General features: G+C 47.5%; 1 protein-coding gene across 8 annotated transcripts; it reads right to left on the reverse strand.

Moving 5' to 3' along the window:
- Positions 1–712: 712 nt before the first annotated feature.
- On the reverse strand, positions 713–24,845 carry TPRA1 (transmembrane protein adipocyte associated 1). 8 transcript variants are annotated; one of them, XM_073351361.2, is made up of 11 exons: positions 24,657–24,845; positions 16,249–16,452; positions 15,963–16,095; positions 13,087–13,173; positions 11,005–11,077; positions 9,889–9,968; positions 8,362–8,472; positions 7,671–7,731; positions 6,003–6,105; positions 5,132–5,212; positions 713–3,786 (listed from the first exon to the last, which is right to left on the reverse strand). In XM_073351361.2, the coding sequence occupies exons 1-11, from the start codon at positions 24,782–24,784 to the stop codon at positions 3,552–3,554; spliced, it is 1,296 nt and encodes a 431-aa protein (XP_073207462.1). In that variant the 5' UTR covers positions 24,785–24,845; the 3' UTR covers positions 713–3,551. The 8 variants fall into 8 exon arrangements, with proteins under 8 accessions (XP_073207462.1, XP_073207459.1, XP_073207457.1 ...); XM_073351358.2 differs by having other exon boundaries at positions 24,628–24,715; XM_073351356.2 differs by having other exon boundaries at positions 16,249–16,457; positions 24,628–24,712.
- Positions 24,846–25,034: the final 189 nt, after the last annotated feature.

Raw genomic sequence — 25,034 nt, forward strand, 5'->3', positions numbered from 1 at the left:
AAGGCAATGGGGGGGGGGGTATTTTTAAGAGTATTTTTCTAAATGGATCTTAAAATTCATGTCTCTCAAATAGGACTATCTGCAAATAGTGAGCGTACATCAAGCTGCTTTGTCATAGGAAGTGGCCGCAGCAGCATTCTGCACAAGCTAGAGTCTGGACGACTGGGACATAGATAAGGGAGCTGTTAGAGTCAAGACAGGAAGAGATGAAAACTGAATGACTGTTTCAGCAGACAAAATGGTATCCGCACAGGCAATTGGGGAGGCGGCTCAGTTTGGAGTAGTGCTCTGGAAGGTGGGGTTGCGGTCGAAGGTGACAATAGCCTTGTGACACCTGGTAGCAAGTTGCCCCCTCTGGAGTAACCTCTCTGGCCAGCTCAGGATCAGTGCTCACCAGCTCTGAAAGCTGCATCAGATTTGAGACAGGACTATGGAGTGTGTGCAGCACAAAAGAAGTTCCAGGTAGCCCACTCTTCAGCACCAGGAGGAAGAAGAGAGGATAGCTGAAGTCTTAATTGACTTAATTACTTGGAATTGGGGACCAGTCACTTCAGCTCCATACTGTTAGATGGTTACTGCTAAGATAAAAGACTGCACAAAAATCACAGCCTTTCCCTTTGAAAAGGGGATGTTTCATAAACTATGGCAAATATATTTTTTAAAAGATTCTGAAGAACATTTACACAGCCTGTGTGATTTGAGAGAGAAAGTGTTACTGTTTATACCAAACTTCATTTTATTTATTTTACAAACAAAAATATACATTACTCTATTTTTAATCTCCCCCAGCCCCCCAAAAAACATACACACACACTTTTACTCATGGACCATATCTTGTGCTGGCCTCAGAGACGTTACAGACATAAAAAGACAACAGATGGAAGATCAGTCCTAGACCTAATGCAGAAGCTCGTCAGCAGAAGACAATATGGGACATTCAGAGAGGATATTGGGGAACACTGAATCTTGGAGAAGGGGAACTTATGGACACACTGAACATCTGCCCAGCTGATCCTTTGGCATTTGATTTAGCAGATAATAGGTTGTATTCATAGTCTGTTCTTCACATCACCCAGGAGAACAAGAAAGTCCTCATTTTCAGGGTCTTGAGGAGTCTCAGCATTTACTCCTTGGGGTGGGATAGGTCTACACAAACAAGACTAACACTCTTGAACCAGTCTGCAAAGCCCTGCCTGCCCTAGGGAATTTTTTGCAAGAGTCCTCCCGCTGTTGCTACGCTGGTCCAACTTCAGTGGTGTCAGCCACCCTGGTGGCCTAGTGCTTCTAGGATTTCAGGGAGCATGCCGTCTAACCCTACCCACAGATGCAGTGTTTCAAGCACCCTCTCCTAGGATCCCCACTTTGCTAACACCAATGGAGCTAAACTGGTGTCCGCAATGGTAGGAAACTGCAACATGTCCCTAGTGTGGAAAAGGCTGACCTGGCCAAGTAGCTTGACAGAAAGGAAGACCAGTCTCAGCCTCCTTCTGTCTGTGTCATTCCAGGCAGTGGGGATTTAAAAGGCTCTAAGGAGCTACACGAACAGTTCAGCAGGAGCAATCAGAAACGTTTTTCTTTAAAAAGTAGATAAAAGTTTTAAAAATAAACCAAAGCATCTTTTCCGTCATGTCACAGCACTGTCTGCAGATCAGCAGGGCAGAATCCAAAGGCAGCGGAACGTCCTGGCTGTAGAGAGGCTGCACTGCTCGTTAACGAGAGAAACAAGGTGCCTACATGACTTCAAAGACCTGCACTAGCATCCAGTTCTCACTCCTGGTGTTTCCCTTACCCCACATTGAGCACTTCTAGAAGCTGGCTGTGTTACCTTTGCCCCCGTCCCACTCACAATTCAAACCACCACCACACCACAGGATGACCATTTCCTAAAATCTTTGCCTCCTTCACTTTCTTTGGCTGCCAGGCACAACAAACAGTCATAGGAGAGACACACAAAAAATCCTCAAATGTTTAAAATATCCTCACCCTGCCATCTCCAATGGAATGCAGCCATTTCTTATGTCAGAGCCTCCACCGCCCCAGAGATCCCCATTGGAATCGCACCCCCGCAGTGCTACAGGCATAAACCTATTTGCCATCAGTGAATACAAACCAACCACAAAGGCGCCACAAGACTGGCTGCTGCAGCTTTCAGTGGAACAGCCACGTGTTTGGACCACGATGAGGTCCAGGAAAGCCATGCCAGATCGGAGAGATGCAAGTTGTTCTTTCACTGTGAGGAGGGTAATGGCAGGTCCTGGATAGTCTTTAAAAGAACCACGTTCTAAGTGCAAGGAAATAATTTCAATACATCCAGCTATAAAATCTGTTTAGGCCAGTGAGACTGTGCTAGGCTGCAAGCTGTAATGCACCACAGGTCAGGAGAAGGAAGCTGCCACGGAAGTAGTAGCAGTTTGCCTGTCTGCCTGCATCCCATCTACCACCCAACCTAAAACACTAGTCACCTTGATCCTAGCACTCTGCTGGCTTCCTAGAGTTCTTGGTCGGTTATTGGTCATTGGCAGCCAGGACTCATCTGGGGCTTCTGCTCTGCCTCAACCATCTGAACTCCTCTGGAGCCTTCATCTTCAGAGCCAAAAAGCTTCCTCCTCTACAGCCCTCCTTGAGCCCTGGAATTCAGCCAGGATTGTAAAGCAGAGTGCAGATCTGAAAAACCTCACACTTGGCCAATTTTATTCTTAAAATTCAACCCTAATTCAGTGTAAAATACATAGCCGCTTGTCACCGCAAGTTCACAGTAGGAGTTCAGTTACGCATAAGCGTGATCTTCAGATACCCTTCCATAGCCACTGTCTCTCCAACACACAGCAATGCTGGCTCTTTAAAAGTCTCTTTCCTTGACCCAAAATATAGCTGATCTGCCAAATCCCAGACAGTGCCCCTGTAATGGTCACAGGATACATTTAACAGTTCGCTCATCAGTGAGTCTTCTCCCATATATGCCCAAAACACTCCTTGTAATTCCCATTTTACTACAGTTCATAATTTCCATCAGTATCTGCTGGAATTGGGGAATAGCCCTGCTCTCCCAGGCTTCCTCTCTCCAGACAGCGCTCTTCCTACAATACAATGCAGTATGACTTGGGAAATGGGACATGTTGAGACAGCCCATGAAAGTGCCTTTGGCTCCATGTACTGAATGCTTCGTACATATGCGCCATGGAGAAGCCAATCTCAACTCGCCCACCCCAAAATCCCACTCCCCTCCCAGTTACACAAGTGTTTTCAGTCACTGAAAAGGAATGGGTGCCAGCCAGGCCCATCTTCTGGGTCACAGCTACTTCTGGAACACCAAGGATCAGGAAGGTTCAGCATTTAGATATTTATGAACAAAGCTGGTCTAGGCTGTTATCACATGAAGATACAAAAGGTCCTTCTGGGAGGGCTGGAGCTGTTTTGTTCCATGATGGGTTTTTAAAAGCCCAGGGGAAGAGGGAAAAGCCACACCAAGTGACTGAGGACCAGTCTGTGATGCACATCCTAGCAGCTGTGTGATCAGGGAGGGTGGCATCGTGCTGGAGGTCTGGATTGCTTTAGGCATTGATGGCTTTCCAGCGGTCACTGTCAATGCTGTTGACACTGCCCACATGGTAGGGCATTGAGGCGACGTCATCCAGGTAGGCTGTGGTGTCGATCTGGGTGCTGGAGTAGAAGCTGGAATCCACACCCTCTTTCTTGGCCACAGCGTAGGCATGGGGGAGGTGCACATCAACATCCTCAGGCTCGTCCACTTGGCATTTGTAGGAGAAAAGGATCTTCGGCTCAGACCTGGAGTCAGGTAAAAGAATTAAGATCCTTGTTAAGTGCTGCAGTATCACAAGAGATGCAACAACAGCTACAAGGAACCTGCACTGCCCTAAAGGACAGTCTGCCAGAGCACACTATCCCATGTTGCTCGTAACAAGAGAGTTCCATGATTGAAACAGCAGGGGGCTCTGCAGCTCAGCAATGAGGTACATCAGCAGAGCTACAATTGAACAGCCATGGCTGGAATGCGGTGTGTAGAGGAATATGCTTTCATCACAGCACATTTAGCTCCTAAATACCAATGGTGAAAATCTTGGTGTCACTGAAATCAATGGGAGTTTTGCCACTGACTTAAATGAGGCCAGGCTTGCATCTCAAGGCTCCTCCAGGGGATTTCAGACTTGCTCCGAAAGGAGGCTTTTTTATCTGAAGAACCAGCAGTTTCCATCTACAGCCAATTCCAAACCAAACTTAGCCCCCTCCAGACTGCATATAAGGCCCCAGAGACAGTTCTACTTGTTCTGAGAGTACTGCAAGCCCTTAAATGGGGTTAAGAATCTGCTGCTTCTTCCCCCACTGGCAAATTGGGGGGAGGGATAGCTCAGTGGTTTGAGCATTGGCCTGCTAAACCCAGGGTTGTGAGTTCAATCCTTGAGGGGATCATTTAGGGATCTGGGGAAAAAATTGGGTATTGGCCCTGCTTTGAGCAGGGGGTTGGACTAGATGACCTCCCGAGGCCCCTTCCAACCTGGATATTCTAAGATTCACACAAACATGCCTTTGTGTTTTGTTGTGTCCTGTTCTTGAAATATTGGTAAAATGAAGACACTGCATTTCCTTGGTCTGGCCACACAGTGGCACCTCAAGCCCAATAATCAGTTACTCAGAGAGCATTTGTGAGGGGCGGAGGGATGTTCAAGGAGTTCCTAGCCTCTGGTTTTGAATATCCATCATGCTAGCTAATCCACAGACCCTTTCTCTAAACCCATGAGAAAATCCAGGAGCCAAAATACCAATTTAATCCTGCTGTGGGACTCAGGCTTCGACTAATCAGTCCATTATTCATTTCAGTGACCAACAATTTAGCTCTTACTAGTGCTTTGCAGATATTAACAGCTTAATCCTGACAAATTCCTGTGAGGAGTTTAAGTATTATCCCCATTATACAGATGGAGAAATGTAGTCCCAGAGAGGGGAAGTAATTTACCCACAATCACATAGGGAACAAGCACCACAGCCAGGAACAGAACCCAGTTCTCCTGAGTCCCTACCCGGTGCTCCATCCACTGCTTTTATTTTACAAACGGGGCAAGTTGGGCACAAAGATCAACTGACATCAAAACCCCCTGTTGGTTTGGCTACTCACCCAAAGAAGCCTTTCAGGAATGCCACATAAATGAGAGGTGCAAAGAAGCTGAAGTAGAGGAACGTGGTGACATCAACACAGCTTTGGAGGCAAGAAGAGACATGCAGTCATTTAGCGTCTGCTGTCTAACGAACACAACCATTCCATCCAGTGTCAAAGACACACTGGGCGGGGAGGGGGGAAGAGAGGGTGTGGAGAAAACAGCAGGAAGAACCTTCTATGAAACAAGTACATGACCTTGGTGCAAATGAATGAGTTCTGCCATCAAAGCCTCACCATTCCCAGGCCCTCAAAGGCAGAACCAACAGGCCCCAAGCGTCAACAGCACAGTCTCTCAGTCCAGTACATCCCAATTTAAACTCTGGGCGAGCTCCTTAATAGCAGGGCATTGCACCCCATAGCAGTTCCTGCCAGTTCCAAAGCACAACTCAAGGGGTGTCCCCACACTACTTCTCGGAAACTGTCTGTCTCCATGTCTTCCATTAATATCTACTGAACATGGTCTCTCTCATTGTGAAAACCCCAGACAAGACGAAGCCGATGCCCCACCCTAGCACAAGAGGCCAGTGTGGAGAGAGCTAAGGAACAAATCCACAAACCCCTCATTCCCAGTAGCTTCCTGCACTATTGCTTTTTCCTACAGGGAGATCTTAACAGAAGTATTGTTTAATTCATGCCAACTACTTTATTTCCCTTTAAGGACAGTCAGGAAGTTCATTATCCCAAGACTGCCTGTGGCAGGGGGAGAAGGTGATAAAAGGCACTCATTAAATAAGTCGTCTTAATTGGGCTACAGACTTCTCTTCCTCCTGCCAACCCAAGGACCCATCTACAGTAGGAGGCAGGATGCTGGGGCCCCCTGCATACATACCACAATCCTTCTATGATATCCACACAGAGAAGGGCGCTGCCCAAGCCCTGCACCAAATTCAGCAGAGCGAGAATTCCAGCATAGATATAAAAACTCTTCCTAGCTGTAAAACAGACAAGGACACAAGGATGAAATCTAACCCCATCAGCACTGACTGAATACATGATCATGATAGACACACTCTGCTTGATGGAGGCACCCCGACACGTGCAGAGGGAAAGTGTGTCAAGCATTTAAAGGGAGAGCGCTATGGAATGCAGGAAGTCCATGTCCCATATTCCTTCCCCATACCACATCTTCTGCCAGGAGCTCTGCTGGAGACCAGGAAATAAACAGCTATATATTAATATGGTATAATGGATGAAACCACAGGCTCATGCATCATCAAGAAAAAGGTGGAGTTAAAAAGGGTGGTGTCAGGGCAACACATGCAAGTCTGTTACAGCTGGGCACGTTGACCCAGCATTGGTCACAAGGCAAACAAATGTGTAGCACAGGTGGCAATCTTGGACACAAAGGCCTGCGACTGAACCGGATGAGGTGCTGTGGGTCAGGAATGAAGGGCATTAGTAAAGCTGCATGGAGGACAGACAAGAGGCATTCTGCATCAGGTGTGAGGGTATCAGCAGAACTGAAAGAGGCAAAGACTGGAATAGCAGGGGATACTGCAGATCTGGAGCAAGGTGCATTGGCAGAGCTGTGGTCTGGTGAAGCCAGCCCGGAACCTGCCTCCAGCATGTCCTCTCGCTTTGGTGAGCATCACATTGACAACTTTTTTTCATTGAAAGAATGAATAATCTAATGCAAGTATTCCAATAACCTAAACCACCCATTCCCCAGTTCAGCTACTGCAGCTATTTCAGGATGCTCCAAATGTATCATACTAACAAAAATGGCAGAGCTACCAAACCAGATAAGACTGATTAGCAACTCCCAAGCAGTAAGTCTGGAAAGCTTAGAGCTTTTCCTTCCCAAGTAGCCAGCCAGCAGCTGTATGCCAAGATGACACCATCTCATGTGCTACACAACAAGGGGCTTTACCTTTCAGAAGCCAAGTCCTTCCTTATGGTACTCATCACACCTTACAAGACAGTCTTACTAGGACTCAAACACATTACACCTCTCCCCACACCCACAATAATGGAAAAGCCCCATTCTCTTCATTCAATCCCTTGATGGTCACAGTGGGGACACAAACATGCTCTCTCACCCTCTGTCATCTCAGGAGGGAGAGACTCTGAAATGCAAGACATGCCACCATGCAGGGATTTCACCACACAAGAATTAGCTACTTGTGCTTTACAGAGCTGCAAAGTAACCCTCATTTACCATGGATGCCTACCTGTATCCCACTGTGCTCTGACATTTTTATCTGGCAGCATGAAAAAGTGCTGGCAGCTGGAGGGCTAATACTGACCACCTACACCAAACCTACAGTATTCAAATCACCCAGAAAATGGAGATCCTACTGAGCAGCAAACCTCTACTCAATCCCTTGCCACATACCCAATGTCCCAGTCACTGGTTGAGGAGGGGGTGTGTGTGTTTGCTGTAGATTTGGTTACAGGGGATACCTAAGGAAAATGCAAACCAACCCGCACCCCCAATACATGGTTCTGTCCCAGCATTGACTGGTTATACCATATGAAGCCTGGTGTGTCCACTTACATGGCAGAGAAATCCGGTCTTTCAGGGGAGTTTTTGGAAGAATCACCACCAAGGAATAGACCTGTTGAGGCAGAAGGAAACAGCTAGGTCCTTGCCCCTTGCAAACTGTTCTACAGTTGGCTTGGGGTTAAACTGCAAAAGTCTCAAGGGAGTGGTGGATGTGCAAAGTGCCAGGCACCCCATTGGCACTATATAAATATGAATTTACAGGTAAAAGGAAGGGAATACAGGTAACCAAGCCATTGATATTAAAGCCAATGGGAGCCCTAGGTGCTCAGCAACTTGCTGGCTCAGGCCTTTAGGGGCTCTTCACTCTGGAACACTGGGAAAAGGCATCAAGCAGAGCTAGAATTTTGCTGCCAGAAATGGAGCCCCTCCCACCCAATCTTCATCTGCCCTCCCTACCCCTCTGAGAGGCATCAACTCCCAGGTGTTCCCAGTTACAGCACTGCACACAGGGAGTTACAAGAGAATAAGCAGGTCCCTTTGGGGAACCAGGAGCTGTCTAGTGCCTGGGGTTTTGCATTTGATTACCGGGACCCAATTCTCACTATGCTGTTTAGAAGACATCAAGCAGTTAGGTAAGCAGAGATATTAGACACACTGACTAGGGAAAAGGTATCAATTTGATACCTCTCCAGACTGTCTTTCCATGTGCCTCAGGGAGGGCCAGAACGTGCTTTGTCCTTACCAGAAAGAAGAAACAAGAGCTGGCAAGCCAGAAGTGCCTTCCTCCATGGCCGTAGATATTGAAGTCTTCCGCTGAGAGGTGAGCATCAGGGTAGAGGATCTCCAGTGTCCCCTAACAGAGATAAAGGCATTATCAGGACACAGCCCCTTACAGACCCCTCTATCTCCCACACACACACACCCCACCACAGGATACCGGACAATGGATATTTGCATTTACACATGCTCAGACAACTGCTCCACTGAACCCTGCACCTTGCATTGCTCAGACATTCCCTCCCGCCCCCAGGCAATTCAGCCTCACCTAGGAAGACAGTGGATGAGATGTGGGTGAGAAGCTGGGGACTCCAACAGAGGACTCCAACACAGCAGAAGGAGTGGGAAGAAAGTGGCAAGGGTAGGTGTCTGTTTAGTAACAGATAAGCAGCCATCTGAATGTATGTGCAATCACATGTTATTGGAAAGGGAGAGACTTTTCCCCTGGGGCCCAGGGAGCAAGCAAGCCAGGGGACCAGCCACAGTGCTTGGGTCTGGAGAATAGCTCCTGTGATGTCCCAGAAAACAGAACAGATGGGAGTCAGGAGACTGGACTCAAAGGACCACTGGTTCTGACCTGGAATGGCAAGTGCCATATTCTCTCCTCCAGAACTGACACTTCCTACTGTAACATCCAATCTGTAAAACCCTTGCACTTGTGCACAGCTGGGAAAGAAGACCCAGTCTCATATACCTGGAGCCCATCTGAAAGCAGGCTGGACAGATCTGATTGCACAGACAATGAAGAGAAAGAGGGAGTTACTGAATCCAGATACAGTTCAGCCACTTGGTATTTAATGAGGCTCTTCCAGCGTATCATGTGGTAACAATCAGCTCACTGCCTCTGTATGTGAAAGCCCAAACACTGAACAATGACTGCCCTGTTACTCTGGTACTGCCTCAAATAGAGAAGCTATTACAACTATTGGCCACTGCCACTAGTGAAGATGAGAACTTGCCCAGACACACAGCACATTGTTCAGAGAGAGCGAGACGCAGCTAATATACCACGTGGTAATGTGATGGGAAGTGGCAGCTCTCAGCTCCGGAAGAGGCAGGAGAGGCGAGGCTGTGAGGGCCCACTGGACAGCTCTAGTTCAATAAGCACGTCCCGTTTCTCCTTCCAGTTAGGATGGAACCAAAGACTGGATTTGCAAGTAATTCCCTAGATGTGAAAAGCTCTAGCACCCACTCCTCAATCCCTTCAACCAGCCAGTCCCCGCCCTAACCTGGTATCGGACTCCCTGACCCACCACTGAGCCAGCCAGTCCCCTTGACTTGGGTTGTTTTCAGTCCACTGCTCTAGAGGTGAAAGGCTCCAGTCTCGTAGAATGGAGATTACTCTTAGCCATGCTTCTTTCCTCCCCAGACTCCAAAGCAACAGGCCCCTTTCTCCACACAGCTGGCCAGCTCTTCCCAGGCAAACACTGCTCAACACCAAACAGCCCATTCTCCTTCGCTAGCGCTAGCTTGCAAGCCCCAGTGTGCTCACCTGGGTAACAGAGTAAGCCAGGGACAACACTGTGGTGATCACCAGTACACGCTTGACACTGGACTTGCTCTCAAGATGACCTGAAAAGAGCAAGGAGAGATCATACCCCCGGTCACCCTCACCACATCACCTGTCTCCGGGAGTTGCTGTCACACTAGAAAGCCCTTGTCCACCTCCACCCGCAGTAGGAGGATTACAGCTCATTTAACCCATGGCAGCTGTATTACTGCCCAGACTGCTTAAGCCTTTCACGGGACTCAGCATGTCACATCTATAAAACAGGAGAGTCTGACCCTGTTTCCTTCCCACCTGTCCCCACCCCAGAACAACAACTTCCAGTACGGTTATAAGTCAGAGTGAGCAGCAGTGTTATCTACATAGAACTGCTGGAAACTCTTCTCTTCAGAGAACAGTTAAAGGAGGAGTCAAGACAGGGCCAATGTCATTTGGGAGAACCTGCATTGAGGTTGTGAGCCCTCTGAGGTGGGAGATCATGTTTGGATATTGCACTGATGAGCATGACAGAAATATCGATGAGTACACACATGCACCTGAGGACTACTCGATGCTAAGGAGTATCTCCCTGGGCTCGAATGAAAGCACCTCTGACAGGCTGCAGAGGAGGCTTCATCCTGCCCATGCCATTAAGAGGGAAGAGGCAGCAAAAGAAGGTGGACAGAAGGGCCACGGAAGAATCTCTCTCCCAAAGACAGTGGGGTTTAAGCAAATATAATAATGACTTTAAGAAGAATTTGCCCGTGGGAAGAATTTACTTGCTGGAGGGGACATTTTCAAATGCCAGCTTGTGCACCAGCATCCTCTCCTTCCCCCAATTTGCATGCACCATCACCACAAGTACACGTGTGACTCCAACATACATGTGCTGTCCTGGCAACTACATGAGCCACACAGGAAATTGCACAAATGACCCCGCAAGTCATTTCCAATAACGAGTGTCTTACTTGTCTCCCATCTTTATTCTAGTGATGCCCCGCTTCACAGGATTACCCCACCCCTGCTCCCCCGCAGGCAGAGGCCAGGCTGCGCACACCACCTCCACGAAAGGGAAGACACACATCCGGAGCACTGGAAAGCAGGAAGCCTTTTGGCACCTACCGAAAGCAAGGCCTAGAATCACCACACTCAGCTCAATGGCCAGGAGGAAGAATCTCGTGATCTCCCACAGGATCTAAGAGACAACAAAGACCAGGGTTAGGAGGGCCAGGAGCCAAGGGGAAATTTATTCAGTGAGACTCCACCCCCTTGCTCTGGGGGAAGACACTCTTGAGATGGAGCTGATCATTCACATACACCAGGGGTGGCCAAACTTACTGATCCTCCGAGGTGCATATGATAATCTTCAGAAGCTTGAGAGCCAAGCACACCTGCTCAGGGCTTCTGCCCTGCAGCAGGGTGATGGGGCTCAAGGCTTCAGCCCCGTGGAGGTGCCTGCCAGTATCTGGAGCTTAAGCATGAGCAGGGCTGAAGCCCTGAGCCCCGGCTGGTGCCTCCTGAGGGGCTGAAACCCCTAGATCCCCTCGCCCCCCCCCACCCCATTTCAGGGTAAAAGCCCTAACCTCTCCCCCACAACCCCAGTCTGGTAGGTGGAGAATGCGGGGCTCCGCAAGCCACACTGTAACTATAAGAGAGCCATATATGGCTTGCAAGCCGCAGTTTGGCCACCCCTGCCATATACCTTCCTCACCCTTTGCAGAAGATGCAGAGGAGGGTGCCGAAAAGTAACTAATCCCCCCAATGATACCCCTTGCCACAAGGCCCAGCACTGCACACACTGCCCACCCAGCAGAGGAGGACTGAGTGGGAATGAATGATGCACCACCTGAAGGACTGAGAAAGTGACCCCAGTTCAGCATAGTTAAAGCCTTCCCTCTGGGGCAGGGCGTGTCATCTCTGCTGCATTCCCAATCACTGACAAGCCAAACAACATGTCTCTTCATCGCCTTAGAAACTAGGACTACTGGAGCTATCTGCAGCAAATCTATGACTGGGAAAATTCTAGTGCCCTCCTCTGGTGCTGCCTATCCAGGGATCTCAAAGCATAATAAACTCTTAAAGCCCCCTAAGGGGCCAGTAATTATTATTTCCATTTCACACACAGGGAAACCAAGACATAGAGAGGTGAAATGATTTTCCCTAAGGTGAAGCAGTGGTATATCTGGGATTAGAACCCAGGAGTTTCAGGAGTACCCACTATACCCCCTGGGGGAGTTACTCATGAACTTTAGAAACCAGTCGCACAACAGCAATTCCTATTTAAAAAGAGATGCACCTTCTGTTATAGCACCCCATCTTGAAAAGCCACGTAACAGCACATCCCCTGTAGGGAGTACTGGACAGGATATCTATGCCCCTCCATGATTTCCCAGCACCACAAACAGCAGAGAGCTGAACAGAGACACAGACAGTTACTCTCATGAAATCTCAACCCTTATTTAATGTTCAGACCCTGATGCATGCAACAGAGGCTCAGGAAAAAGGTTACCGTGATCTAGCTAGCCATTCACAACAAGTAGTGTTTTAAAGAGCAGTGGTCTGACACAGGGAACATCAGGGAGAAAGGGAACCTAGAAACTACAAGGGCACCCAGGGAACTCTGACTAGAGAAGGTTACATTTTCTAGGTCGGACTTCTGCCTCCAACAACACAAGAGTTACAGAGCATTTGATTTAGGGGATGGCCTCTTGTGTTAATCATTTAACTCTCTAGAACAAAATTTACTTTACAAAGACGTTTCCTGTTTGCTCTTTGCTGATCCAGAAACATTCAGTTATTAGGATCACAATGGACTTCAATTGTTGTTTGTTCTCAGCACTTAGGAAAGTACCCCACATTTTTCACAAGGCTGCAGCCAGGGACATTAAAGTCTGGGTGTTGCCAGTCATTAGGCAATTGTAGGAGGACCTGGCTTAGCATCAAGATGCCTCGCTGATTCATTCTCTCCTTACAAGATGGAGATTTTGCCACTGTTGATGTGTTATTTAGGAAGTTCGTTGTTCCACAGATCTGGATGCAGTGATCCTTTGGATAGGGTTATCAAAACAAGACTCCACAGTATCGACACACCATGAACGTTGCAGATAAAAACATTCTTCCAGTATGCATGTAAACAGGAAGCTGCTAATCACAAGGGCCATAACTGTGCAATGCAGAAGTGTCTAGCGTCAGTGCTGTACTCACCTTATCAGCAACTGTGGCAGCATCAGAGGCACTGACTGTCATGGAGACAACAGCACGAGCAATCCCAACTAAAGCCACCACGAACACCTAGGAAAAGAAAGCAAAGGTGAGCTGGTGCCCATATGCTGCACATTGCCCAAGATGATAATCAGGAATTCTGTTCTAAGAACCAGTTTCCACCTTAGCTTGGAAGCCTAACAGTTAGTACTCAGGGACTTCTGAGTCAGGGATGCAAGGTAGAGTCCGGGGGCTGGTCTCCCTCTCCCCAGGCTTACTAGGTGTGAGTATTGCATAGGCAGCAGGCTTAGACCCTGTGAAGGAATGAACACCTAATTGCCCTCAACAACGGGTGAAAAGAGCCTCTTCCTGTCCTTATAAACAATGGCGGGGGGAGGGAGATTCTCCAGGGTTCAAAAAGCTAATTCTTTCTTTCCCATTCCCACCACCTCAGCCCAAGTCAATCAGCAAAAATACCACTCCCGATGATGAGGGTAAGTGCCTAGTGACTCAATATACAGAGCTCACCAGATAACAGATACCACAGGGTATCAGCTAACAGACCTCAGATCTGTTATAAAGCAGAGTTCCACAGACCATTCATTCAACACTGGCAGCCCTCAGGAATGCAGAAGATGGGAAATCAGCTGAGGCCAAGGGCTTTCATGTTTCTGAAAACACAAGTCTGTCCAAGAAGAGTTGCCAGCATTATGGGCTAAATTATGCAAAATCCTCTAGGGATATAAAGTGGATAAACCTATCCCAATAGGGGGAAAGGTCAAATCTGATTAACCAGTTCACAAGCCTTACTGGCCTTTCCACGGTGAGGGTAAGCCAGGGGGACCATATCATCAAGTGTACTGCATGGGTGTTTTGAAGCATACCACCTACTACAGATCTTCATAGCACCCTCCTGAGCAGTCCAGCTTTACATCCCAGTGGGTGCTCTGAAGGACACCCTTGCAGTGGGGTGGGGGAAGGAGTGCAACCCCGGAGATAACGCAGTGTTGCTTCTCACTGGAGTGCAAGGTTGGGGGAAAAGTTGCGCTGAGAAGCAAAATCTTTGAATGCTCCATGGCACCAGTTTAGCAGCAATATTTTCCTCCCCTGTATGGGACCTGGATCTTCGTTGCTCCTGCTCTAAGGGGCAAAAGGCTGGCCTCTCCTCAAAGCCCATACTTATTTTTAACAATAAAGAAACTGCATCAGCTCACTAAGGAATCAGTAAATCGCACTAATGCAACTCTTCAGGTAGGTTTTGAGAAGGGGAAAGAGGAGATGTAGGCTGTCTTTAGCTGTCACCAGTCCAACAGGCTGCACCATGCCCTGGGAGAGGACAATCTTCATTCACTTTTTAGAAACCAGGCAGAGAGTGTTGTCTGAAGGGACACTGTCAATTTACAAATCCTGATTTCAAAGGAAACATTTTATGTCCTCTTTTTCCTACCAGTATACCCGAGATTAGAAAAGGGAGAAATGCTTTGCACTGTCTCTTGGGTTACTTTTTTCCTCCTCCCAAAGCCAACAGTCTAGATAGTTTCACTTTTGTTTCTTTCCTTTAGATTTTGGTCAGTTGCACTTTTCTGTTCCATGGCACTTGCTCCCTGCTGAGCCAATTGCACACACACAGACACCATTGGGAAAGGTTTAAACCCAAATTTAAAACTATTGATAATGCTTTTTAAAATTCCTGGACATTTTTCTAATTATTAGATTGTTCAAATATTTCCTACCACCACAGGCCACTCCCTGACATGCTGGGCCTGCATTACTTGACTGTACCCCCTTTCCACAGCTTAGAACTGCCAATTACAGATTGAGTCTAGGTTTGCTATTATCTGTGCCTCAGTTTCTCCACACTTCCTGGTTTCTGTCTGTTACTACTCATTCCTAGTTTGAGGAAAGACACCTCTCCTCTTGCTCATGTATAAACAAGCATTTCCCTCTACCAAGGTGAACTCTGTCCAGCAGGGCACTGTACTGCTGCCACATTACTCCCACTGACAGACAACAGATATACGCATGCTGTTTTGAGGCAGCCAGGGGCCTGACTGCACACCTGTGACAGTAGTAGCTACTACAGAGACTTTCCTATCCTGATTAGAGGCTGCATGTGACTTTTTAAACTGTGGAAAGGGAAAGGAGATCCTATGTGTTTGAGACTGTTCTCATCCACATGTTCTGTTTTCACCCTCCAACCTCACATCACCAAGAATCCATGAGAACACTCTCAAAACCAAAGCTGGACCATCCAACTGGAACAAGCAGCCACTTTCCCACAGCCTCAGAGAGGAATTCCCAGGCTGGGGGTCTCTAGGTTCCCGGAGCTCAACTGGAACCCATCCCATCAGGATTTTCTATAGAGGGTTAACTAATGTGCAGTCTCTTTCTGGCAGCTTTCATGCATTTCGTTTTTCAGGGGATTCACTTCCACTATATCTCAGGGAAACGTTAGTGTTGTTTTAAATGTGACATATTGTAAGAGAGGCAATGAGCAGGGAAGATACAAGATACTAGATAGCAAGGTGAAGTAAAAAAAAAATTGCGCTAGATTAAAAACAGGTCACGTAATGGTAGAGAAAGACCCAACCCAAAACACCCCTATCCAAACATCCCCCAAGTCTCAGAGAAGTGGAATCCTGATCGGGATCCAAACTCTGACGCTCTGTGCCCATTTCTAACAGTGAATCTTAATTTAAAAAGAAAATCTATATGTTTATGCAGGAGCCAAAAGGCTTTTACCTCAGAGGGATCTGACTCAGGTTCTCCCTGAATGATAAATGTTCTGGGAAGACGGGTGAGGGCAGACAAAAAACAAACACACACACACACCACTTTAAGACTCCCCAATTAATTCAGAGAGCAGTGCTGGTACTCACTAGTATGTAGAAGGCAGTAAAGATGGGGCTGGAGGTGGCATGGATCTTGGCCCTGGCAGAGGGCAATTTCCAGAGAAGAAAGACAAAGAAAAGTACATTGGGAACCAGAAGCATAAGGTCCCAGTAGCGGACTCTGCAAAAAGTAAAATAAAATAGTTAAAAGTGCATTTGCATGATCTCCCTCTACCCAGAGGCAGGCACCAGCCTCACTTTCCCCTGCTCCCACACCTGAGAGGGAAAGCCATCATTCCCTGGACAAGGTCCAGCCCCAGCTCCTACACCTCACCTGGACTTCCCAATGTCTTCATATAACAAGAGCAGGCACTTGTGTGGCACAGTGATGTTGGTGTCGTTGATTGCCCATGTTGTTGTTTGGGGCAGAGCCGTCACATTATCTGAGGCCATAACCAGGGCAGTGGCAGCAGAGTGGGTGATATTGTTGTACGTGGAGAACCTCACCACAGACGCCACGGACTGGGACATCCTGCCTCTACTCTGGACATGGTACAGAGAGTTAGAGTCACACACAATGGGTGCTAAGACCAAGCATGATACAACACAGAACAACCAAGATGAAAGCAAAAAGCAACCTGAAATCAACTGAGCAGGAAGATGAGCAAAGAGCGTCCCTGACATTAGATCCTATGTAACTGCATCCTACTCACTACCGCAAATTACCAGCATCAGCCCTTTTCATCCAAGGAACTCCAAGCAGTCATCAACCAACTAAATCCCCACCACTTCTGGGATATAGGTTACTATCATTGTCCCTAATTTATAAATGTAGAAACTGAAGCACAGAGTTATTCAGTGACTTCTCCAATGTCACATTGGGGGACAGCGAAGTGTAGAACCCAGGGGCCCAGGGTCACAGTTACCTGTTCTGTCCACTGTACCACACACCCTCTCCCTAGCATTTTGAAGGAAGATGAGATTGGTTTCAGCAGGTTTCAGTTACTATATGACCTGTCTTTCCTGAATGCATACACACACTCTCCTTGCCTATATGCCTGACTTATCTCCACATCTCTCAGGTACCAGGGGCTGCTCCTGCTGGGTTATTAGTTGTCATTCATATGTTATTGGGCCAAATTCTGTACTCACATCCATGAAATCCCAAGTCGTGGCCACTGACTTCAGTGGGGTTACAGAAACTGGTCCCATGATTTCTTCTAAGGACCCAACCATACCACAGTCCCAACTAGGCTCACGCACATAGTACTTACAAACAGACATGCAGATTATATACAGATCAGTCCAGCATCAGAGAAATGCAGCCTGTGAGGCAGTGTCATGCCATGCTTCATGGGATATGATGTGTCATGGGGTTAAAGCAGACTGGGAGACGGGAGACCTAGATTGACAGGAGACCTAGGCTTAGATGATTTTGGGGATTGGTCCTGCTTTTAGCAGGGGATTGAACTAGATCAGTGGTTTCCAAACTGGGGCGCACACACCCCACGGGGTGCACGAGATGATCCCAGGGGGTGCGTGGCAGCAGGAGCGCCGCCGGACGGCACTCTGCCTTTTTTTTTTTCTTTGGCGGCAGCTCTGCACGTCCACAGCCAGTGTTCCCCTGCGGCTGGTTTTCCGGTCTTCTTCCGTCGGTGGCACGCCTGTGGCTGGTCTTCCAGTCTTCACCCTGGGAGTGCGCGAGCCAAAAAGTTTGGAGACCTCTGGACTAGATGACCTCCTGAGGTCCCTTCCAACCCTGAGATTCTATGATTGCATCACTAATCCTGCAGCTGACGTGATGCATGACCTTGGTCCAATCCCCTCTCTACACAGCAGTTTCCCCTGCTGTAAATAGGAACCCGACCCCCTTGCAATGTGCTTTACATTTCACAGACACAAGATGCAATACAACTGCAAAGTCCTGTTCTCTCTAGAACCCAGCTCTCCCCAGCAGAGCCATCACAGAGCACAGTGAGATGAAAACCTGTCTACTGTCATCACAACGTCACATATCTCTGGGTAGCGGGTGTAGACCTGCCACTGACAGGGTATGGCCACTGAAAAAAAAACCACCACTCACAGTAGCCAGCCTCAGACACTGGTTCAACTGACTCAGGTTAGTGGGTCTCACACTATTGGGCTAAAAATAGCAGTGTAGACATTCTGGCTCAGGCTGCAGCATGGGCTCTGAGACTTCTCAAGGGAGGAGGGTCTCAGAGTCTGGGCTCCAGCCCAAACCAGGAATGTCTACACAGCTAATTTTAAACCCTGGAGCATGAGCAAGAATCAGTTGACCCAGGCTCAGAGACTTTCCATTGCAGGGTTGTTGGGGTGGGGGGTGGGGGAGGGTTTGTTGGTTTTTTCGCAGTGTAGACGTACAGATAAAGCTTCGGCAGCCAGTTTGCTGTAGCTAATCCAGGATTAATCTCAACAAAATTCCCCTTCATGTGGTTTCAAGCCACAGCCACCACTGTGAAAGTGAGCAGACAGGATGAGTGAATTTAGGAAGGTAGGGGTTTTTGCCACATGCTGGCAGCAGGAGTCAGCAGATGGACACTCTCACAGATGGGAGAAGGAGAGGTACAGCTCGGTGTCATCTGCTGAACCTTTATCATTCAGGGTTTACTCTTCCAGGGGCTGCCTGAAACTCTCATACACAGAGCTGTTCTTTCTTCTGGAAAACTGGGATCCTTTCCAGGGCTTACAAGGAAGGGTGACTGGGGGAGCTCTCTGCTAACAGACCCACTTTTCACCCCTACATTCTAACAGGTACTTGTTGGGCTGTGAATTTCTTTAATGATCACGGTATGTTTCACTGCCTTAGGTACATAACATTAAACAAACACACTCTTGGGAAGATTAACTTTGTGCTGAGGTGGCAATTGCTGTGCCAGAAATCCTAGTTTGGCAGAGGTTCCAATGAGTGACCTTCAGATTATGGAGACATCCTCTCCTCCCCCAAGAGGTGCATTTCATCTTCTCCACTTCCCACAATTCCTAATCAGCGTAGTCACTGAAACAGGCATTTTCTCTAATTACTTTGCTCTATTCTTCTAGCCTGACACATGCGACGGACCTCTTCACTCTAGGAAGGGCAGGAATTGGGAAAGAAAGGGCGGATAACATCATGCTTACCCACACAGCAGAGATTCTGCCTAACTTTTTTTTAAATAGGATTCCAAAGGGAGGAAAAACAGCACCATGAGCACAGGGAGGGGAGAGAGAGTCATGAAAACAACTGTGAACCATGACACCCCAGTGACATCCACTCTGGGTCATAGCATCTGACCTGCCTTCCCCAAGCAGAAAGAGCCTGGGTAGAAATCAGTCTATCTGGGAGTTAAATAGGAAAGAACAAACATCTTTCTTCTAGAGGGCATCCCAGAGACGCCAGATCCTCTCCTTAAAAGTCACCGGTATCATGCAGATACAACAGTGGTGATAAGCAGAGCTGGGCTGGCCAGATCTAAGATCTACAACCACAAAGCCTTGAAGGGCAAGTCGATACTGAGCTTGCCTCTCAACCAGGCTACTAGTTCTGGGCAAATACTATATGTCCTATTTTTCTTCCAAAGACGCTTGATATAAAAGCAAAGTAATAAGACATCTAGCACTGAGGAACAAGCCAGACTAAGTTGCACTGTTTATAGTGGTTTGGGGTTATAGTAAGGAACATCAGGATAGTGAATTGATCAAGGTCCTTGCTCTGCTCTCATTGAAGCACTGGGCATTTTTGCCACTGACTTCAATGGGAGCAGGAACAGTCTCCAGGCTACATAGCCTTAGCTCCTTCATCCACCACAGGATTGCACCTTAACAGCATATTCCCCAGGGCTTTGTCCAGTCTAGTCTGAAATACAATCAGCTGTATGTATTGGGAGAGATGTTTCATTAGGCCCTTCTACACCGCCAACACCACCATGTTAAACTCTGTAGAGGCTGACCTAGGTTGGCCCCGGCTGTGTGGATGAGGCAAAATCATATTAAAGCCAGGTAAAAAAAAAAAAATTAGTACTATATCTCAGGTCAGGTCCCTCTTCTTTCTCCCACAGGAAGTATTTCTTTGTCAGACAGCAAATCAATTCACACTCTTCCTTCCCCATATTTTGGGCAGAGCTGAAGCCATTCTGACCTAAACTACATCAATTTCTCTGCCCAAACCCTGGACTCAGCCAGGCAGATGTTCCTGTTTCTATTGTCCCTTCTATTTAGATCTTACCGTTATTATTTCTCTAGGCCTAGAAGCCTTAGTCATGGAATAGCATGGAGCACTCATGTTATTGTTGGTGTGACATAAAAATGGTGGGTATTTTTGCCCCCCTCACTAAAAAAAAAGGTGGATTTTTTTTTAAATCTTATCTTATTTTTAATTAGGACATTCTAACAATTTCAAAGATAGATGAAGTTTGTGGCTGAAATTACTGGACAGCAGTCTGATCTCTCAAGGCCCGTCTCCTCCACAGCTGAGTTACACAGCTAGCAGAAAGAAAAGGAGGACTTGTGGCACCTTAGAGACTAACAAATTTATTTGAGCATAAGTTTTCGTGAGCTACAGCTCATTTCATCGGATGCATTCAGTGGAAAATACAGTGGGGAGATTTATATACACAGAGAACATGAAACAATGGGTGTTACCATACACACTGTAACGAGAGTGATCAGGTAGTTGTAGCTTGGTTCCCCAGACTGGTGACGAAAGGATATTTTTCTTCCTTTCTGAGAACCATGTTAGAAACCTGTTTATCCATTACATGGCATGATGAGCAGCTTTTCCACGTACAAGCAGCCCTGATCACAGAAAACTCTGCTAACATCCATCACATTTAAATGCAACTGTTATTGCAATGTCTTTTAAGGTGAAAATAAGGGTTGGGGGATGAATTGGGGGTAGGGAGAGGAAGGTTGAAACACAGCTTTTCAAGAGTCACCAAATCAATGTTTGCTTCAAATTTCCTGCACCCTCATTTTGTTCTCGGGACAAGCTCACGCAATGGGTTTTTTCACCCAGTGGCAGAAATACATTTACTTAATTCCCCTCTCCCCTCCCAGTTTCAATTTCAAATCAGAATTTGAAGCAAGTTTTAAAAAGAAAGAAAAGAAAACCACAATGCTAAAAAAATAAATAGCAGAAGTCTCAACAGTGACCCAAACCCACAATATAATGAAGCATAGGTTATGAGCAGAGTCCTTCATACATATCCCTTAGATTAGCACAGCAGACAGGAAGATAGTGCTACCTTCTCATGGAGGGGTGAGAGGAGTAGCAAAGAAACCCACAGTAAACAGAGTCAACATACCCCATGTAGGAGAGGAGGGAAGGTGGGATGACCACCTGCTTAAAGCAAATGAAGGACTCTGGTGATCCTCACCCCCACTCCAGCCCCTTTATATCACACACGAGAGGTACCAGAGCACAATAAATGGGCCCTAGAAGCCCTGGTTCCAGCCACAAGAAAATTGCCCCAGTGAAGGCAGTAAGGATGCCTCCAAAGAGCCACCTCACCAACCACCCTTGGTCCCAAACAGCACTGTAGCCATAGAAGGCTAGGTAACTCAGGCTCCTATGTCTAAGAGAGATGTCTGTGTCATGCTGGTGGCCTGGAGCACGACTTAAAGATGTCTTAGTTACCCTCACCCTTCAGCTACAAGTTCTGAACAGTACCACATAAGAGAATCTCACCTCAGTTATTGTCTCAGTTCTGTCACCCAAACACTGTGACAACTCAGGCAAATCACTTAGCCTCTCTTTGTTTCAGCTTCCCCGTCTGTAAAATGGGGTATTCCTCATCCGCCTCTCCAATAGGGCTGTAAGGTTAAACTCATTAAATTCTGTAAGGTACTTCAGGATCTTTTGATGAGAGACACCTAGAGAAGTGCAAAATATTACGTGCACTGGAGATGAAAGGTCTTAGCGTTCTGCCATTTGAGCTCACTTGACTATGCCAGAGCAGACTTGGTTGAGAACTGAGATTTTCAACCTGTGATCTGCAGACCCCTGGGGGTCTGCAAACTACATCTAAGATTTTGAAAGGGGTCCTCACCTCCATTTGAAATTTTTTAGGGGTCTGCAAATGAAAAAAGGTTGAAAACCACTGGTTTAGAACACAATCTAGTTTTTAAAAGCTAGTGTTTTCTGATGTGTGTGAGGATTAACAATAGATGCAACATACTCTCACACATAAGTGTTACCACTGCCATCTATTTCAACAATTTCTCTTTCCTAGATATCCCTTCCTTAGATACTGCACAGATATTTTTTGCTCCACGTTAGCGATGGGTAATTTTTAGTTGATCATATATTGCAGAATATTTCAAATTTAGTTTCTGTTCACAATGAGTACCTGGAGCTCAACTACATTGCAACCAGTATCGTGGAGTGATCATATTAAGTACCACAACAAAAATCTTCAATAAGAAAGACTGCTTGTACACCATTGGCAGATTTAAAGTCCAACAGATCAACTGCCTTCAAACTCACCTAAAACAGTAACAAAATCCAACAGAATTGTTTGAAAAATCTTAAGTTTGGTCCTGATTGTGCAATGAGCTCTGAGTGAACAAGGTCCTGAGCCCGCATGGAGCCCCACTGTAGGATCAACACCTTACCATTAAGTAAGAAACTCAGGCCAACATTTTAAAATGTGTATACCTCATGTTAAACACCTAATTCCATACTTAGCACCTAAACAAGTAGCCTAACTTTCTGAGGCACTGAGTACCCACCACTCCCAAAAGAGTTTGAAAATCAGGCCACCTATGAGGTGTCTAATGAGACATTGAACTTGAGGCACCCAAGTTTGAAAAGTCTGGCCTAAAATTTAAGCAAAACTTGCTCCCAAGTTAAGAGGCCAGGTCTGAAGGCCAGGTCTGTCAAATCCTGTTTCCAGTCATAACAATAGCTTTGTTTGGGAACACAGGGGTACTTCAAAAAGGGATTCAATAATCCTCATAAGGAATTCTCCCAAACATCTCCCACTTCATACAGTAAAGCTGCACTCCCTCTTAGTAAAGGCTTTTAAAAGAATAGCATTTGTACATTCTCAGGCAGATCCTCAATATGCAGGCTCACATAAAGACTCCCAGTGATGGCTATAATTCACACATGATGCAGTTAGTTGTTGGTGCTTCCTAACAACAGCTGGGCCAAGCTGCCACTGCCTTCCATCTGCCCAGGAAATTTGCTTAATTTCCATTTTGAAACATTCACTTCTCACGGAAGAGGTTTGCAGTCAATTTCAATGTTTCTCAAAAACAACACTGAAAGCTCCCAGTCAGCAGCACCCAGGCAGGGAACAGACATTATGCTGCTAGAAGTTACTAGTTTATGAAACCCAGTGTACGTTCAAAAAACACAACTAGCAAAAAGAGAGAGTATTTCTCATCTTCTTTAGAACTCCTGAGACCAGCAACAACCTCCCCAACATACACACATCCACAGAATAAATAGATTGAACAGGTATTTATTTCCCGTTGAAGCCTGGTCTACATACAAAGAACCTGTCTACACCAAGAAAAAAGGTGTATTGTTAAACTGTAATACGTTACACTAAAATCCTAATGTAGCCAGAGCAAGTTATAATTTTAACATGGGTTAGCAGATCAGGAGAAGTCCTAGGCTTCCCACTAGCATGTTAAAACTATCCATACACACCCGAAATTACTTCACTATAACTAAAGATTTGTTTTAAAGCTATATAGTTAAACCTGTGAAAACCCTTGTGTGGACACCCTTATGTCAGTTTAAACCTGGATTATATCAATTTAGCTTGTATTAGTAAATGTATAGGCCCAAACTAAACCTACATAACCTGTTTTTAACTGATACAAGTGTGTCCACATCAGGGTTTGCAACAATTATTTTAGTTTTTAAAAGTGATTTTAAAAACGCATGCCACTTCTGCATGTAGCCAACCCCTAAGAAGCTCATCGCTCTCATATTAGCAGGTACCTGCCCAAAGGAAGGCTTGAGGAGAGGGGATATGAATCACAGAAATGCAGGGCTGAAATGGACCTTGAGAAGTCATCAAGTCCAGGCCCCTGCACTGAGGCAGGGCAAAGGAAACCTGACAGGTGTTTTTCCTAACCTGTTCTTAAAACACCTGCAAGGACCAGGATTCCACAACCTCCCTCCCAAGCCTATTCCAGAGCTGAACTACCCTTACAGCTAGGAAGTTTTCCCCTAGTTATCTAACCTAAACCTCCCTTCCCGCAGATCAAGCCCATTGCTTCTCGTCCTACCTCCAGCGGACACGCAGAACGGCTGTCCACAGTCCTGTCTAGCAACCCTTAACAGCTGACCATTGTGAGCAGCCCCACACGGACCTCCGTCCTTGAAAAGATTTTGAAGCCCAGGGCGTCCCGAGGGCCCTGCCCACACAGCACCCGGCACCGAACTGACCAGCCCCGCGGCGCCTCGCCCCTTCCCTTTCTCCCCCGCCAGCCCGCGCCTGGCACCAGGGACACGGACCCAAGCCGTGTCCAAACGGGGCCCGCCCCCCACGGCTGCCAGCCCGGCAGCGACCCCGCGCCTCGGGCGGTGCCAGCCTACAGGCCGCAGGCCCGGCGCCGGGCTCCCCCTTGCGCGGAGCTGGCCCCAGCCGCCCCCCGGGAAACCCTCGGCCCGTGTCGGCGCGGCGCTCCCGGCGGGGGCCGGCCAAGCGGCGGGGAGCCCGGCCGCGCCCACCCGACCCGACCCGACCCGACCCGTTACCTGCTCGGCAGAAGCCGGCGCTGCCTGACCGGCGCTGCTCACCGCGGGCCCCCAGCCGGGCCAAGCCCCAGCCCCGGCTCCGGCGGCTTCCACCGGCGGCGGGCTCGGGGAGCGTCGCGAAAGAGCCACCCCACAGGGGAGCCGCAACCCTGCCCATGGCAGCTATCCTTTCGCTGGCGCCCCCTTTCCCTCCGGGCGGGGTCTCCTACGGCTGGACGAGCCCATGTAAGCCGGAGAGGACTCAACTTCCCGCAAGGGGGAAGGCACGGCCTATTCGTCTGGGGCTAAAATTGATATTTACAGAGGATCTCTTGGCCGGAGTTCTTCGCCCAATCCCGAGGCGCCTCAGTCAAGAGACTTGCCAAAAAGAGCAACAAAACGGCCACAGGAACCAATGGATTTCCCTG

The sequence above is a fragment of the Lepidochelys kempii genome, chromosome 7 (assembly GCF_965140285.1).
Source record: "Lepidochelys kempii isolate rLepKem1 chromosome 7, rLepKem1.hap1, whole genome shotgun sequence".
NCBI lineage: Eukaryota > Metazoa > Chordata > Testudines > Cheloniidae > Lepidochelys > Lepidochelys kempii.